General features: G+C 43.8%; 1 protein-coding gene across 2 annotated transcripts in view; it reads right to left on the bottom strand.

Moving 5' to 3' along the window:
* Positions 1-13,346, bottom strand: part of Man1a1 (mannosidase alpha class 1A member 1) — a 172,844-nt gene extending 159,498 nt beyond the window's left edge. The window contains exons 1-2 of one of the 2 annotated variants that reach the window (XM_027402086.2): positions 13,202-13,346; positions 11,181-12,035 (exon numbers count right to left, since the gene is read on the bottom strand). In XM_027402086.2, the coding sequence (XP_027257887.1) occupies positions 11,181-12,035; positions 13,202-13,228 (882 nt within the window). In that variant the 5' untranslated portion in view covers positions 13,229-13,346. Of the gene's footprint in view, positions 1-11,180; positions 12,036-12,290; positions 12,512-13,201 lie in introns of those variants that run through there. The other variant, XM_027402087.2, reaches the window with a different exon arrangement.
* Between the last annotated feature and the right edge of the window lie 380 nt (positions 13,347-13,726).

Here is a 13,726-nt window from a genome sequence, read left to right as displayed (position 1 = left end):
ACACCTATGTCCCCTCTTTTGTTAAGACTAAAAGTTGTCAAGTGCTCTTTGGAAAGTCTTCAAGAGTGTGACATTCAATAAGAGGAAATGAACTATTTGTTGACCCCTTGTTTTCAAATCTAGTCTTTTAGGCACAAACTACAAGGTTAATCACGAGCAGATTAAAGCTAACCAAATTATTAATGCAGTTTTCCATCTCACTCTTTAATTCCTATTTTAAATGCACTGGAACTGTCGGTTGCCAATGTGGTTGACGCTGCCGCAACACTAATAATGAACATGTATTATCACCAAGGCTGTAGATTCACTCTAAACTGAAAGCACACAGACCTAATTATTGAGCTAAATTTATGCACAGAGCTAAAACACTCTCAGCTTTTCAGTTCACAAAATATTTCTTCCAGTGCCCATACAGTGTCATCCCGATTCAACCTTTTCTTCTGTCTCCAGATATGAACACCAGGCCAAGGAGCCAGAGGTGACTGGACACTGATGAATGGATGAAAACCGTGTGTGGTCTTCCTGAAGATGAGCATCATTTCTGAAGGACAGCAACTGAATCAGGGCCAACAGTGCATTTTTTCCTGCCATGGGAAGAAAGTGTTTGGGCAAGGGCAACTAAAATGACAGTGATAGCAGAAAATCCAAGATTTTGGTCAACAGAATAACACTGTAGAAAAAAAACCTGCATTTATATCCTGTAAATAACTTGATTGCTTATAATCAATTAACTTACTATGTAGGTAGGTATGTATGTGTGTGTGTGTGTGTGTGTGTGTGTGTGTGTGTGTGTGTGTGTGTGTGTGTATGTATGTGCCTCTGTGTGTCGTGTATGTATTTGAGTGTCTATGTGTGTGCCTGTGTTTTTGTGTGGTGTATGTATATGTATTTACCTGTGTGTGTGTGTGTGTGTGTGTGTGTGTGTGTGTGTGTGTTGAGAAGGAATCACTTTGCAGCCCAGGGTCCCCTCAAACTCCCAACAGTTGGCCTACCTTAGCCTCGTAGCATGCTGGGATTACAGGTGTGAGCCATGATTCTGGGTTTGAAATTTTTTCTTAATGAAAGTGAGCACTTATTACTCCCACCAATGCCTACTTGCTAACAAACAAATGCAGTTTATTAAATTATATCACCTGTCACGCATCATGCTGAGAGATTCACATACTTTTTCTATTTTAATACTTGTAACCATTCTGTAAAAGAGAATTATTGGCCTCATTTCACAGGTGTGGGAAGGAAGGCTATGAAAGTTTTTCACTCTGGCATACAGCCTCACTAGGTTGGTGAGATTTTGGCTATGAATTGATCCTTATTTTGGTTACATTTATGACAAACTCCTTTCGGTCATCCACTTTTGGGCCAGGAACCTACTGGACAGAAAATAGTGTCTCCACTAGTAAGGGTTCTGAAGTCCATAGGAAGGTGATTGGGATAGCAGTGACACTGTCACCTGCAGGTTCAAGGAAAGAAATAATAAAAGATGTGGTGATTTAGAAATGAGGGAGCCTATTAAAGACAATGGAGCGACAGCACACTAAGAACACAGAGTCCGAATGAAATAAAGCACAATTCTAAATCAGGTGTGTTTCTGAGACAGTAACAATACAATTTCAATGAAAGTAGAGTCCTTCCCAGAGATCGAAGATGTGAAATGAAGCAAATGTCACTGTGATACCCAGGCAAAGAGAGCAAAATTCTAGAACACTGTTTCAGACTCAAGTCATTCCATGAGAAGCCCCAGCATTACCTGGGATCATGCTAAAAATGCCCACCCAGTTCCACCGAATGAGAAACTCAGGAGACAGAGCCCTACCTTCACACATTCTCCAGGGAATTCAGGTGTGTGTCAGTTTAAATCCTGTCTTAAGAGAAATTGAGAACTATTAGAACCCTTAGTGGGGCAACAGGAGAGAAATGACATTTGAAGAAGGCGAACTTGCAGAATGGATTGGAAAAAAAGACCATCTGCAAATGTGTACACTCTACAGAGTTCTGCCATGCAATTGTTAAAACAATACAGTGTTTTTAAGGAGGTACAACATTAATCTGGGAAGGAAAACACTAAGCTTCTCTTTCACAATTTTCTTACAGGAAGAGAACACTGATGAAATTCTGATTTTTCTGGTGGAAAAAGAAAACCCTCACCTGTAACTTTTTATCTTTTTAAAGTGAGAATGGAAACTCCAAGATTCTTGCCACTGTGGTACTATAAGCACTGCTTATTAAAATACCTTTGTCTCAAGTACTTTCTTAGGAATTGAAGAGAAAAAAAATTAACTAGATGTATAAAATCAAAATACAAGGAAAATGACAGCTCTTACTAAATATAGTCACTACCCAAGGAAAATAATGAACAGAAATGACTGAGGACTCTTTATGAACCACACACATGAAAAACAAAATGTTGGATGTAAAACAGAAGGCAGAGTGACTTTTCAAGACACTATAACTTTTTTACTCTAAAAACGTCTTGACCTTTAACAGAATCCCACAGTCATTTATATTTATTCCAGTGATGTTACATTTGCTCAAAAGATTTTTTTTTAATGAAGCACTCTCACAGCCAGTTTACAAGTCACATAATAAAGCAAATACAGCTTTTATTGTCTAAATCATTCTGAGAAACAGCTTTAAAACTGGAAAAGGTCATTTTCTATATTCATTATTCTCTTCATCTACTAGATATGATCCTTATGGCTTTTGACTGGGGCAGAAAACAAAACAAAACTCAATCCTCGTCAATGCACATCGGCTGACAGCCCAGGACCACTTGCATGATTACTTTAAAGGAGGTGGATTAACCTGAGCTACACTTGCTGCTATGTCTGCTTTAAAATCGTATATTCATTTAACAAATATCGGAAGGGTCCTATTTAGGGAAGGGCCCAGAGTTGGCGACATGCTGTCATTTGGTAGAATAAGTAACAGATTGTCTCCTTCTGCCAGCCTGAGTTCTAGAATATATTAATGACCATAAAGAGCATACATCACAGAAATTCTGTATTCTTAAAGTAAGACAAAGACAAGGAATTCTAACCTGTAATGACTTTATCTTATTACTCCTATAACACCTAATAAGTCATAATTTTATTCACTCTATCTGCTAATGCAGCTTTCAATAGCAGTTAATAAATCATCTTCCTCTCTTACACTCCTCAAGTCCACTGACCTTCCCATTTAAAACTACCGAGTTCTTCTAAACACATTCTGTGTTGTGTAACCCCAGGAGGGTTCCATAATGAAGACTAGCCAAAGTGCTTAACATGAGTGAATGTGTACAATTTATTAACTCGCAGCCGACCATCAAAGAAATCATCCTTTATACTACATAAGGGTCTCCTTACATTTCTTAATAAGAATCCTTTATAAAACTGCTGACTTGTGCTAATAACCCCTTTAATCAGAATATGGACTACTTGGGTATTCTGATTAAGAGCTGAAAATCAATAGTTGACAAGATTCAACATCCAACACTGCCAGTTGACTACAAAAATAAGATCAGCATCTTAAATATTCTAAAATTACCATCATCTCAAACCACTGTTTATAATAAAAATATATTACATTCATGTCAATCATTATTACATGTTAACACAGTCTCAAAGCCAAATTTAAATAATTCTGGTGTCTAGCAGGATTTTATGAACTATTCAAGGTCTCAATGAATACTGATACATTTTCAAATATGCAGCTCTAAACCATCCTATATACTGAAACTACAAATATTTGATTTGAAGGAATGAGCCAAAAATCAAAACAAAGAGAGAGCGATCCCTAACTCCATTAACACCAGGCTTTCCTTCTATTTAGAAATAACTTAGATAAAAAAGAATGCTCGTTTAACTCACGAAAGATTAACCTGCTCTTTCAAACATAAGGCAAGTGGTTACAAGATGTAAATGGTGTTCTTTGGCTAAGTCTTCTTAAGAATTCAACTCTGTAAGACCTTTCATTTTGGGCATCAAAAAAGTCATTCTGAAGGGTGTTTCGACTACTTTTAACTTTCAACTACTATTTTAAATATTATTAACATGCCAAATGAATGCAAATCAAGGAAGATCTCTCCCACCACCCACAGATCAGCAGAGATGTAAAGACCATCATCTGGGAACTAATGAAGAAAATCCCAATTTCAATTTAAAAATGAAGACCAGCTGGTAAACTGAGGTTCAGCTTATGGAAAATGGAATAATGCACCTCAAAGCACTGTCTTATCACTTACAAAAATATATATAGATCCAAAAGACTTCCTAGAGTATTCCATTGGGACAGTTTGGGATACTACAACTAAAATGTATTATGATCCTTTAATCCAACCTACTTATAGGAAAAAAGAGATAAAGGTACCAGACAGAGGCTTATCTTAGTAAGACTAAAGTCTTCCTTTATCTTAGTAATGAAAAAAATTAATGTTCAGATCCAAAGAAATGGTAAATCATGATGCTTTTTCTCTGATCAAATATGCTTTCAGAAAACAAAAGAAGAAAATTTCAGCAATAAAAGTATGTATCTATAGTATGAAACTGAATGAGTTTAACATAGTAGACAGACATAGGGTGCAGAATCTACTTGCAAACTTCACCTACACTTCAACTGTCTTTTCAAAAACAGGCTTTGGCTTATAATGAAAAAAGCACAGGAAAGGCACTGGCTGCTTCTAAAACTTACTTCCTCCCTTGCTCAAACTGATCTCAAAGAACAACCATTTCTATTGAGCACATTCAGCAATGTAACCTTCGATGTGCTCTACACCCAAGAAGGGTACATTTTTAACAGCTGGAAATGAGAGTCTGAGACAGGGTATACACCAGGTGCTACCTTAAGCGTCCACAATTTTGTCTCATCACTTATGCCTGGCAAGGATGAATAAGCACAGGTTTTAAGCAGCTTGAGCATATATATTCCCCTGAAAGGAAAACTAAATTCAAACCATCATGGCCTAAAGTTCAGCTCAGGAATCTAGACTGTGACCTTCAGAAAGGGCCAGGAGTGCTGAATGTTTATCTCTGATGTTCTCTTGTCTCTTAAGTTACAGTGAGTCTAGAGATATCCTGAAAAGACCATTCACTAGGAAGGGTCTGACAGAAACAGAGGCTCCAGCAAGAACTGTGGTACTTGTAGGCAATGGGTTTGTGTCTCAACCACAGTTCATAGGCCTGTGTATCAATTACTGCCACACCCTTTCCCATAAACTCTTGGCATATGCAAATAGGCTTCCCCGAGAGTGTGGCAACAAACATGTTTTAGAGTATGTTGTACTGTATTATTAAACTTGATTCTTTCGTAACAGGGTGTTATTCATTTGGTTTCCATCTCATTTTCAAACCTACCTTCACATCAACTTCTCATGATAAACATTCATAGGTGGACTTAGAGACTAGACAATCTAATAATAAAAAAAAAGCCTACACAGAAATACATAAAAATTTGCAAATAAAAGTTAGTATCATATTGCCTGAGATCAGAGAAGAGTGCAGCAATACAGGGGCTTCATATTTGCAGGAGAGAGAGAGAGAGAGAGAGAGAGAGAGAGAGAGAGAGAGAGAGAGAGAGAGAGAGAGAGAAAGAGAAAGAGAGAGAGAGGGGGAAGGAGGGAGGGAGGGAGAGAGGGAGAGAGGGAGAGAGGGAGAGAGGGAGAGGGAGAGGTTAAGAAATGCCAAGGAAGCACAAAGGCCATTGGGTTTTTTAATTTTATTTATCTGAGTTACACGAAAGACTGCAGGGCTCTGATTTACCTAGGACAACTGCTGGAGGATTCATGAGAGACAAGTACTGACTCCTAAATGCTCTTAAGCCTTAATCTCATTTGCTTTTCTTTCAGGTTCCTAAGGATCACAGAAATCTTTATCAGGACCCTGTGGAGGTGGGGTGGGGTGGCCTCTGTCATCTTAAGAGCAAATATTAGCCAGCATTGCTTTGTCAGGGAATATCTGAAGCTGCTCCATCTCCCTCCAAGATGTTCTCAGCAGGGCTGTTGGCTGCTGGGCTGTCAGTCAGGGCAGAGGAGGCAAGAGAGCCACAGCAGGGCCAGTCAGTCTCCCAGGTGCAGGTCCCCATTAGAGTCCTGTATCACCCGGTGAGTTGGCCTGCTCAGGCAGTGGATTGCACTGCCACACCCCATCCTTCTGACACTAAGGGCATTTTATGAAGTCCAACAGAGCCCCATGACTAGTAGGTAAAGTGAGTAGTAGACCTTACCATGTCTGAGGACCTTTTCAATCTGAAACCTGATACAGCCAAATTCCATATGAAATGCCAAAGAGAAAAAAGAAAAAAAGGCAAGAGCAAGAGCTACAAAATATTATCAGTTTACCCAAACTCTGAGTATCAGGTGCTTAGCTCTCATCACATAGTTGATCATAATTACACAATTTTTGCCAAATCTAAAATATCCTTTTCTTCTCATTTCTTTACAACATCCCTCCAAGGACAAAACAAGTTGGAACTCACTTTGCTCAGTCTATTTTGAGGACTGATGTCAGTACTTAAGGAGGCGGCTTGACTGTGACAACCCCGAGGAAGGCACTTCAGAGCAAGCATATCTGACTGTGGAAACGAGTTCATCTTTCACACAAGCTCTGAAGTGCAGAAACAAAAGTCTATGTGGTCAGTGTAATCAAAAAATAACTTTTAGGGTTTGTATAAGGGCAGGGAGGTGATCTTAGGTAGCTCTGATACTGACCATTAGGCAAGGCAGTAGGCTATCAACAGAGGGAAAAGTTAAGACATTTTCCCCTAAAATAACATAATATCTCCCCTAAATTATTAATCATCTTCTTTTCTTATCAATTTAGGTCATTTTGCCAATCATTACCTTTACCTCTGGGATCTTATTTTGGCTAACCAAAACATATTATATTTACAGTTTCCTGTATTAAAAGAAATTAAAAGCCTGTTGGTCTGGGGGGGGGGGGTGTAAGTTAGATCCTGGGCACTTCACATGCCCTCCACATTTTAGCCTTCATCCTGCACAGGCATCTGTACATATTCTTCCTTTGTGAGCTTGACACACATACTGAAAGCCCCCATTAGTACCAAAGATACATATCAAGGCTTTAAAAACATTATACTTCAAGTATGTAAGTTCTGCAGTAAATTCCAAGAAAGTAAGATCTTCAGAAAGGCATTTCACACACATGAAGTGTTAGGATCAATTTCTCAACAAGGCTTAGCCAATTAGCCCACCTAGGGGCTGCTGCAAAGGTTTCTACACCAGGTGCACATTTTTAAACTGCCTTTCCCCACTTTTACCGGGTACTAAGTCCTACACACAGCTCCTTTATATGAATCTTAGCTGCATGATAAGATGAAGTCAAGGTATTCCCTTTATAGAACTTAAGGAATGGCTTGCAGACAATTAAACTGAAGAGAATTCACTTCTACTCACAATCTTTCTTGCTTATATAACTTCAGCAGTTAGTTATAGTTATACTCTAGTATTTACACTGTTGAATTTGTGACTTATTCATCTTCTTGCTGAAGATAGAACCCTTTACAAATCTCAATAGCTCCCTTGCTTTGGGATCCCTGAGTGGGACAGACTCCCTCTAGCATCTATTTAATAAGGAGCATTGGGGGAGGGAGGTGGCGGCAGGGGACAGGCAAAAAACCCAAAAGTGTCCTAACCCCTTAGGTTAGTACTTCAAAGGATAGACTCATTGTAAATGTGCTTTTCCACACTATAACCCATAAAAGTCACCTGGAAAGTTAAGTTTCACAATAAAAGTCTTTTTGTTTCAGTTCTTCAAGGTAACTTATTCTCACATCTGATCTTGAGCCAAAGGGCAAACAGTTAATATTTAACATAAACTGTAAATGGTGCTCAACACGCAGGCACATACATGCACGCTTGCACGTGCGCACACCATATGGGCTGGTGGAAGATGTAATAAAATGTGTTTTAATCACTATCCAGCAACACACATATTTATATGTTTGGATATAAAAACAGGTCTAGAGTTTAAAAGCCTTCTCTTGAGAAATGTAGAAGACAGCTGTGACTATAGCTGACAGGTCTTAGAGTGTCACGTGACAGACCTAAGACTACCAGCCAGCAGAACTCCAGAACTACCAGCCCCTCTTATGTTGTGGGGGACTCCAGTCTGAGAAGGGTTACTTTGTCTTCTATCACTCAAAATGCACCATAACTCCAGAAAATGAAAAATAAAATGTTCATTGTTCAAAGCAGATTAGGGCTTCACCCTAAGGTACAGGGTAGGTTCACTGTTTTGCACCCTCCCCCCAAAAATCTGCAAAAACCTTGCTAATTAAAAAAAAAAATAGTGGAGTAGAAAGGGAAATAGACTACATTCCTGATAATTCCATGAAGGTATTTACCTTTTAACACTTTTAAAGTACAGGATAACTTGAGTAAAATTTTATGGAGATCAAATTAATGACAATAAATATACATTTGGTATGTATTAGAAACCAGGGAAATTCAGGGTAAATGTTTTTACAAGGCTTTCCCATGGGTGGGAAGAGGAAAGTCTACATCAAATCCATCATTATCGGAATTAGTAGAATTAATTCAATACCTTTTTGTTGAGGCAATGTCCTGTTTCAAATTAACAGCCTACCTCCCCTAAGACACAAACTTATTAAAAATCCAACGTGGTACCAATACAATTATGTCATCGATATAAAAACAGTGTGAATTGTCATGCAACCAAACCTACAAAATAAAACTTGACTAAAATTCAATCCTATAGCTTCTAAAAATTTTAACTGTAAAGGTTTTAGTGCATGAAAGTATAATAAGGAACTTAAGTCTAAAGACAACTAAAACATACAGAGACAAGAACAGAACTGAGGCAAAGGGCTACCGGGCTATAGCAAGTAACCTATAGTGCAGGAAACAGAACCTGAATGTATAAAATTAAAGTCTAATGTGCCATCCTCAACTGACAACCACTTTTCCTCTCCATGACCAAACATCAGGTCCTTTAGAATAGCTTGAGTTGAAGGTAAGGATGTGGGGGTAGGATACTAAAAATAATTACATAAATGCATGAAGCTTTCCAAGACTAATAATCATAAAGAAAATAGCATGAAGTATTGGTTTGGGTTTACAAAGGACTATGTTTGCTTGAACTATTCTAATGGAAAATCATAATTCATTTTTTCCCTCAGCCTGTTTGTCTTTGACTAAATATTGAAGCACATCATGCTGACTACATCCCATAACAGCATGAGATTTTAAAGAACATGTTTAGTTTGAACATTTTAGATAAAACTGGGCAGTTTGAACTAGGTTCTAAGATGTTGGCACCACATGTCAGAGGCTACACAAATTTCCTTGACATGGTAAATTAAGTTCCGTTGACTTAGAGACACAGATAAGAAGGGTCTAATAACAGATGGATATCCATACTGCTAAAATGCTGCCCTCAGTGACTGCTACTAGGCACTGTGTCTGTTCTGAACCCCCTTTCAATCATTAGCAGCCAGCTTCTTAATACTTTATAGTGTTTAAAACCTCTGCTGCCTACAGCTACTGCCCGCATTAGCTGGCCACTCACACAAATTCAGAAGCACGCCGTGAGTACATTATTCTCTTCAAACATCATCAACAGCAGACATTGATCATAAGAGGGTAAATTTTCTAAAAGACTGTTTTGGTTAAGGAGCCTAAGAGGTAAGGGTGGGAAATGTTTAGGAAGAGGCAGAAGTGTTTCTCATTCTCCAGGAAGGCCAGTTCTGTCAGGATTTCACAGAGAAGGAAAACTGTTGGGGAAAGTTACTGAGGAGAGTAGAACCTAGTCCCCCACCATGCCCAAGGAGGGTTCACTGCAAAGCAGGCAGCCTGAAGGATGATCAAACAAAGCCATGGGCTGGGAGGGCTAAGAGACACTATTCTCAGAGAAATCTAAAAGGGACCCAAGTCCACTTGAACTTGCTCAATGACAACTGATCCAGTTTCGTCTGGTCTTAGGCACATCTTATGACAGTCAACCTGACTCCATTCTGCAGTCACTTAAAATTTCTTTACAGCCTCCAAATAATGTTCACTCCCTGAAAACGTTACCATGACCCTTTCCTGAGAACAGAACCAAGATCAAAACAAAAATCTCAAAAAATATTACATCCTTTTATGATACACTTTAGAGGATTAGCCAAAGTTGGGATGCCATGCTTTCACTACAGTTCTGCAGGTCTGTATTCCCAGGAAAACAGGGAAGCAGCCTGGAAGGAGACATGTCAATAGAGCTTGGTGAGTGGGAAACCTCTGCTTCCTCATTCAGGTCTCAACTTGGGCACTAACTGCTTCTTGAGCTGTAAGTCCTTAGCTTTCACCGTTGAAATGACAGCCCACAAGGATTTCCTAGGGTCCCTTCACCTTGAAGCTTGTCAGAAAGCCATCACAGGCTACAAGTGAAAACAACCAGAAAGATATTACACAGGACTTACCAAAGTCCATGTTTGCTCTAGATTGAGTTTGTTACTGAGCTACTGTGGAGGCGGACCTGTTGCATCATAGAGAATACCCCTTTTCTGAAAATGTTCTAGCAATACAAGAAGCAGGAAGTGTGTGTGTGTGTGTGTGTGTGTGTGTGTGTGTGTGTGTGTGTGTGTGTGTGTGTGTGTGTGTGTGTGTGTGTAGTTCTAGTGTCTTCAATCAGTAATGGATAGTAAGTGGCCCATGACAGGAAGTCTCAGGTTTCATGTTTACAGTCTGTTACTTACACACAGAATGCCACCTGGCCAAGAGAAGGCCACGTGACTGAACACTGGGCACATTGGCTCACTCTTATAACCTTTGTATTACGCCTGATTGATGCCCTGCATTTATAGTCAGCTTCAATTTAAAACCACCTGCAAGCCTTCGTGGGGGGGGGGGGTGTTCAAGACCAGCACAGTGACTATTCTCAGGGTGGACTAACTGCAGCCAGCGAGAAGGCAGTGTATCTATCACCTGCCTTGTATTCACTCACACCTGCCTCTTACAGCTTAAGCTCAACACAGCACGTAACTTTAACCTGATTCAGCCTCACATCCTAACTGGCCACATCTCCTAAGGTAGTAAAAGGTAAACCGTGCAGCCTCTAGCAAACGGTGGAAGCGCAGACCTCGCTTGTCTCTGCGTGATAACGTTGAAGCCCTAGTTCCAACCATTTATCATACCTCCCTGAAAAACACAGCAGCGTGAGTGGGATTTCTGTCAGGGTTTACTCACTCACCTCTTTGATCTTTGCTCTCTTCTCGCGGATGGTGGCATCAGCTGGCTCTCGGTTCTCTACCCCGATGGGAGGTAGGAAGTCCACCTTGGGCAGGCCCCCAAACAGCTCCTTGTCACGCATATGGTCCTGGGCCACCTTTTCCTTCTCCAGCAGAATGTCTCTTTGAATTTCTTCGGGCAGCTTCTGCAGGGTCTCCTTGGCTTCCCTGAGAGCCCGCTCGTGGTTTTCACGGATCCTGGCTAAGTTGTCCTCCACTACAGCCCCGGGGTCCCCGGGCACGCCTTCCTCGCGGTGCCGGACTCGCCCCTCGGCGGCATCTTCGGCACGCGCCCCGGGCCCGGGCTTGTGCTCTGCCGCCGGCTGCAAGGCGGGGTTGGAGTGGAACAGGACCCCGCTGAGCAGCTTGGAGGAGTCAGGCAGGAAGAAGATTGCCCCGAAGCAGAGCGTGATGAAGGCGCTGAACACCAGCAGCAACACGAACTTCTCGGTGAGGCGGAAGGCTGCGGGGCCAGACCCTTTTCTACTGCCACTAAGCCCCCCGCCCAGGCCGCCGCCCAGGCCGCCGCCCCCCGGGCTACTGAAGAGCGGCAACAGGCCCCCCACGGGCATCGCTCCGGTCGTTGCAGCCGCCGGTTGGCAGTCTGTCCAGGGGCCGGGCGCCGAGCCGCTCAGCAGCCAAACTTCGCTGCCGCCGGCCGTCAGCGGCTGCGGGGCCGGCTCTTGCGCATCCAGGCCGCCCAGAGCGCGTGTCTGAGCTGCGGGTCTCCCTGTGGAAAGCGGCTCCCCTCCGGCTCTCCTCGCCGGGGCGGCTCCTTTGGCAAACAGGCACGCGAGACAGACCGCTGGCTGCAGCCCCTGTGGGGAGAGGAGACAGCAAAACGCAGTGGTTAGGAAGATGGTGAGAAAGTTTCCAGCGGGGTCCCCGCCCTCCCCTCGCTCCGGTAGCCGCAGGACAGCTCCCCGGCGGGCAGCCCCGCGCTCCAGCCGCGGACACCGCCCTCGGAGCCCACTTTGGACTTGGGGTGAAGTTTTGCAGTCGCGGAGGCAGGCTGTCCCGCGCACATCTGGGGCAGGGCCGCGGCGGACACCTTGATGGCAGGGGCGGCGCACCTCTGGGCAGCAAGGGCGCCGCGTGCGTGGGGGGCTCGTCAACTTCTCCCGCTGCCCATCTCCGTGCGTGTGTCCCGGCTGGCGGGGGAGCGCGTGCAGCCAGGCGACCCTGCGGGGCCCGGGACACGGCTCACGGCTCAGGTGAGCGAGCGCGCCGACCTGCCGGCGAGTGCGAGCGAACCAGGCACACGGCTGCCCTCCGCCTCGGCCCCGCCGTGCACTAATAGCACTGCCGGTCTCCGGGAGGTCGGAAACGAGGGCGGTGACGCGTCCGGAGAATGACAGCGCGTCCGGGCCAATCTTACGCCTCCCAGGGTCCCGCGGGGGTGGAGCCGAGGCGGGGAGGGGGCCGCGCAGGGCGGGGAGTTTACGGGAAGCGCAGCCTCGCGGGGGCCCGGCAGAGGCGGAGAGGTCTAAGATCCCCCCGGGCACGGAAGGGTGGGAGCTGCGCCCCAGAGCCGGGTCAGATCTATCCAGAGAAGCAGAGCCGGAGCTGGTACGAGATTACACGGCCCCAAGCCCACGCGGCCCGGAGCCCCAAAGGTGGTGGATCCTCGAGTGACCGCGACTAACGCTGTAGCGCCTGCATGCTTCTGCACTCGCCAGTTGGCGATCCCGAGGAGAACACCGGGGACTGCGGGGCCATGGGTGGTTTAGAAGCGCGTCTTTCCTCCAGTCGCCTCTTGTTACCCGAGACAGGGATTCCCCCGGCGCCGAGGAATTCTCAAACCCAAAGTCCCTAGGCTCCCCGCAGAGCTTTTGAGCTCTGGGTTCTGCCTCACTAACACAGAAATCCACCGAGACTTGGGGTTTGGGGATTGCTTGGGGCTTTAAATATGCACCCTCTTCCCCTTCCAAAAAAAGTTGTATGCCACCCCCACAACCCCCCCCCACTTTCGAAATTCATTTACCTCATCGCAGTTGGTCAAATTTTCCATTCAAAGAAGACAGTTTTATGCTGCCAGCGCTCCAAGCAATAAATTGAACCCTGTTGAAATTAAGTCTTGGATGCGACAACTCCCAGCGAAGCAGACTTGGTCCAATAGAGACTGTTTTCAAGACAGCCTTGCAGTATTCAGTCTCATGGAATGTCATGGAGACTGGCTCCACCTCCCATGACATCGCTTGGAATGCCCTGCTGATATTGCATAGATCTATATTTTGGCTTGGTTGGGAACCCCCTGCCCCCAGGTGAAGGGACAAGAGAACGTTTTTGCCAACTGTGTTATGAATCCCTGTTGCTCCAACAAGAAACAGTTACCAGAGAGGAAAATTTGACTGACTTCCCACTCCTGGAAGCAGTTTTGTAGCAGCGTGTTCACCACCAACCTTCTCCGGAAAAGTGATTTCGGTTTGCCCTTTACTTGTTGGCTTAGTCCAGAGGAAAACACCTGGCACTTCCCAGGAGAGAGCCCACAGTACAGTTGTTTCCAGGT

Source organism: Cricetulus griseus, chromosome 2 (assembly GCF_003668045.3).
Source record: "Cricetulus griseus strain 17A/GY chromosome 2, alternate assembly CriGri-PICRH-1.0, whole genome shotgun sequence".
In the NCBI taxonomy this organism is placed as follows: Eukaryota; Metazoa; Chordata; class Mammalia; order Rodentia; family Cricetidae; genus Cricetulus; species Cricetulus griseus.
This window is presented reverse-complemented; position numbering and strand designations above follow the sequence as displayed.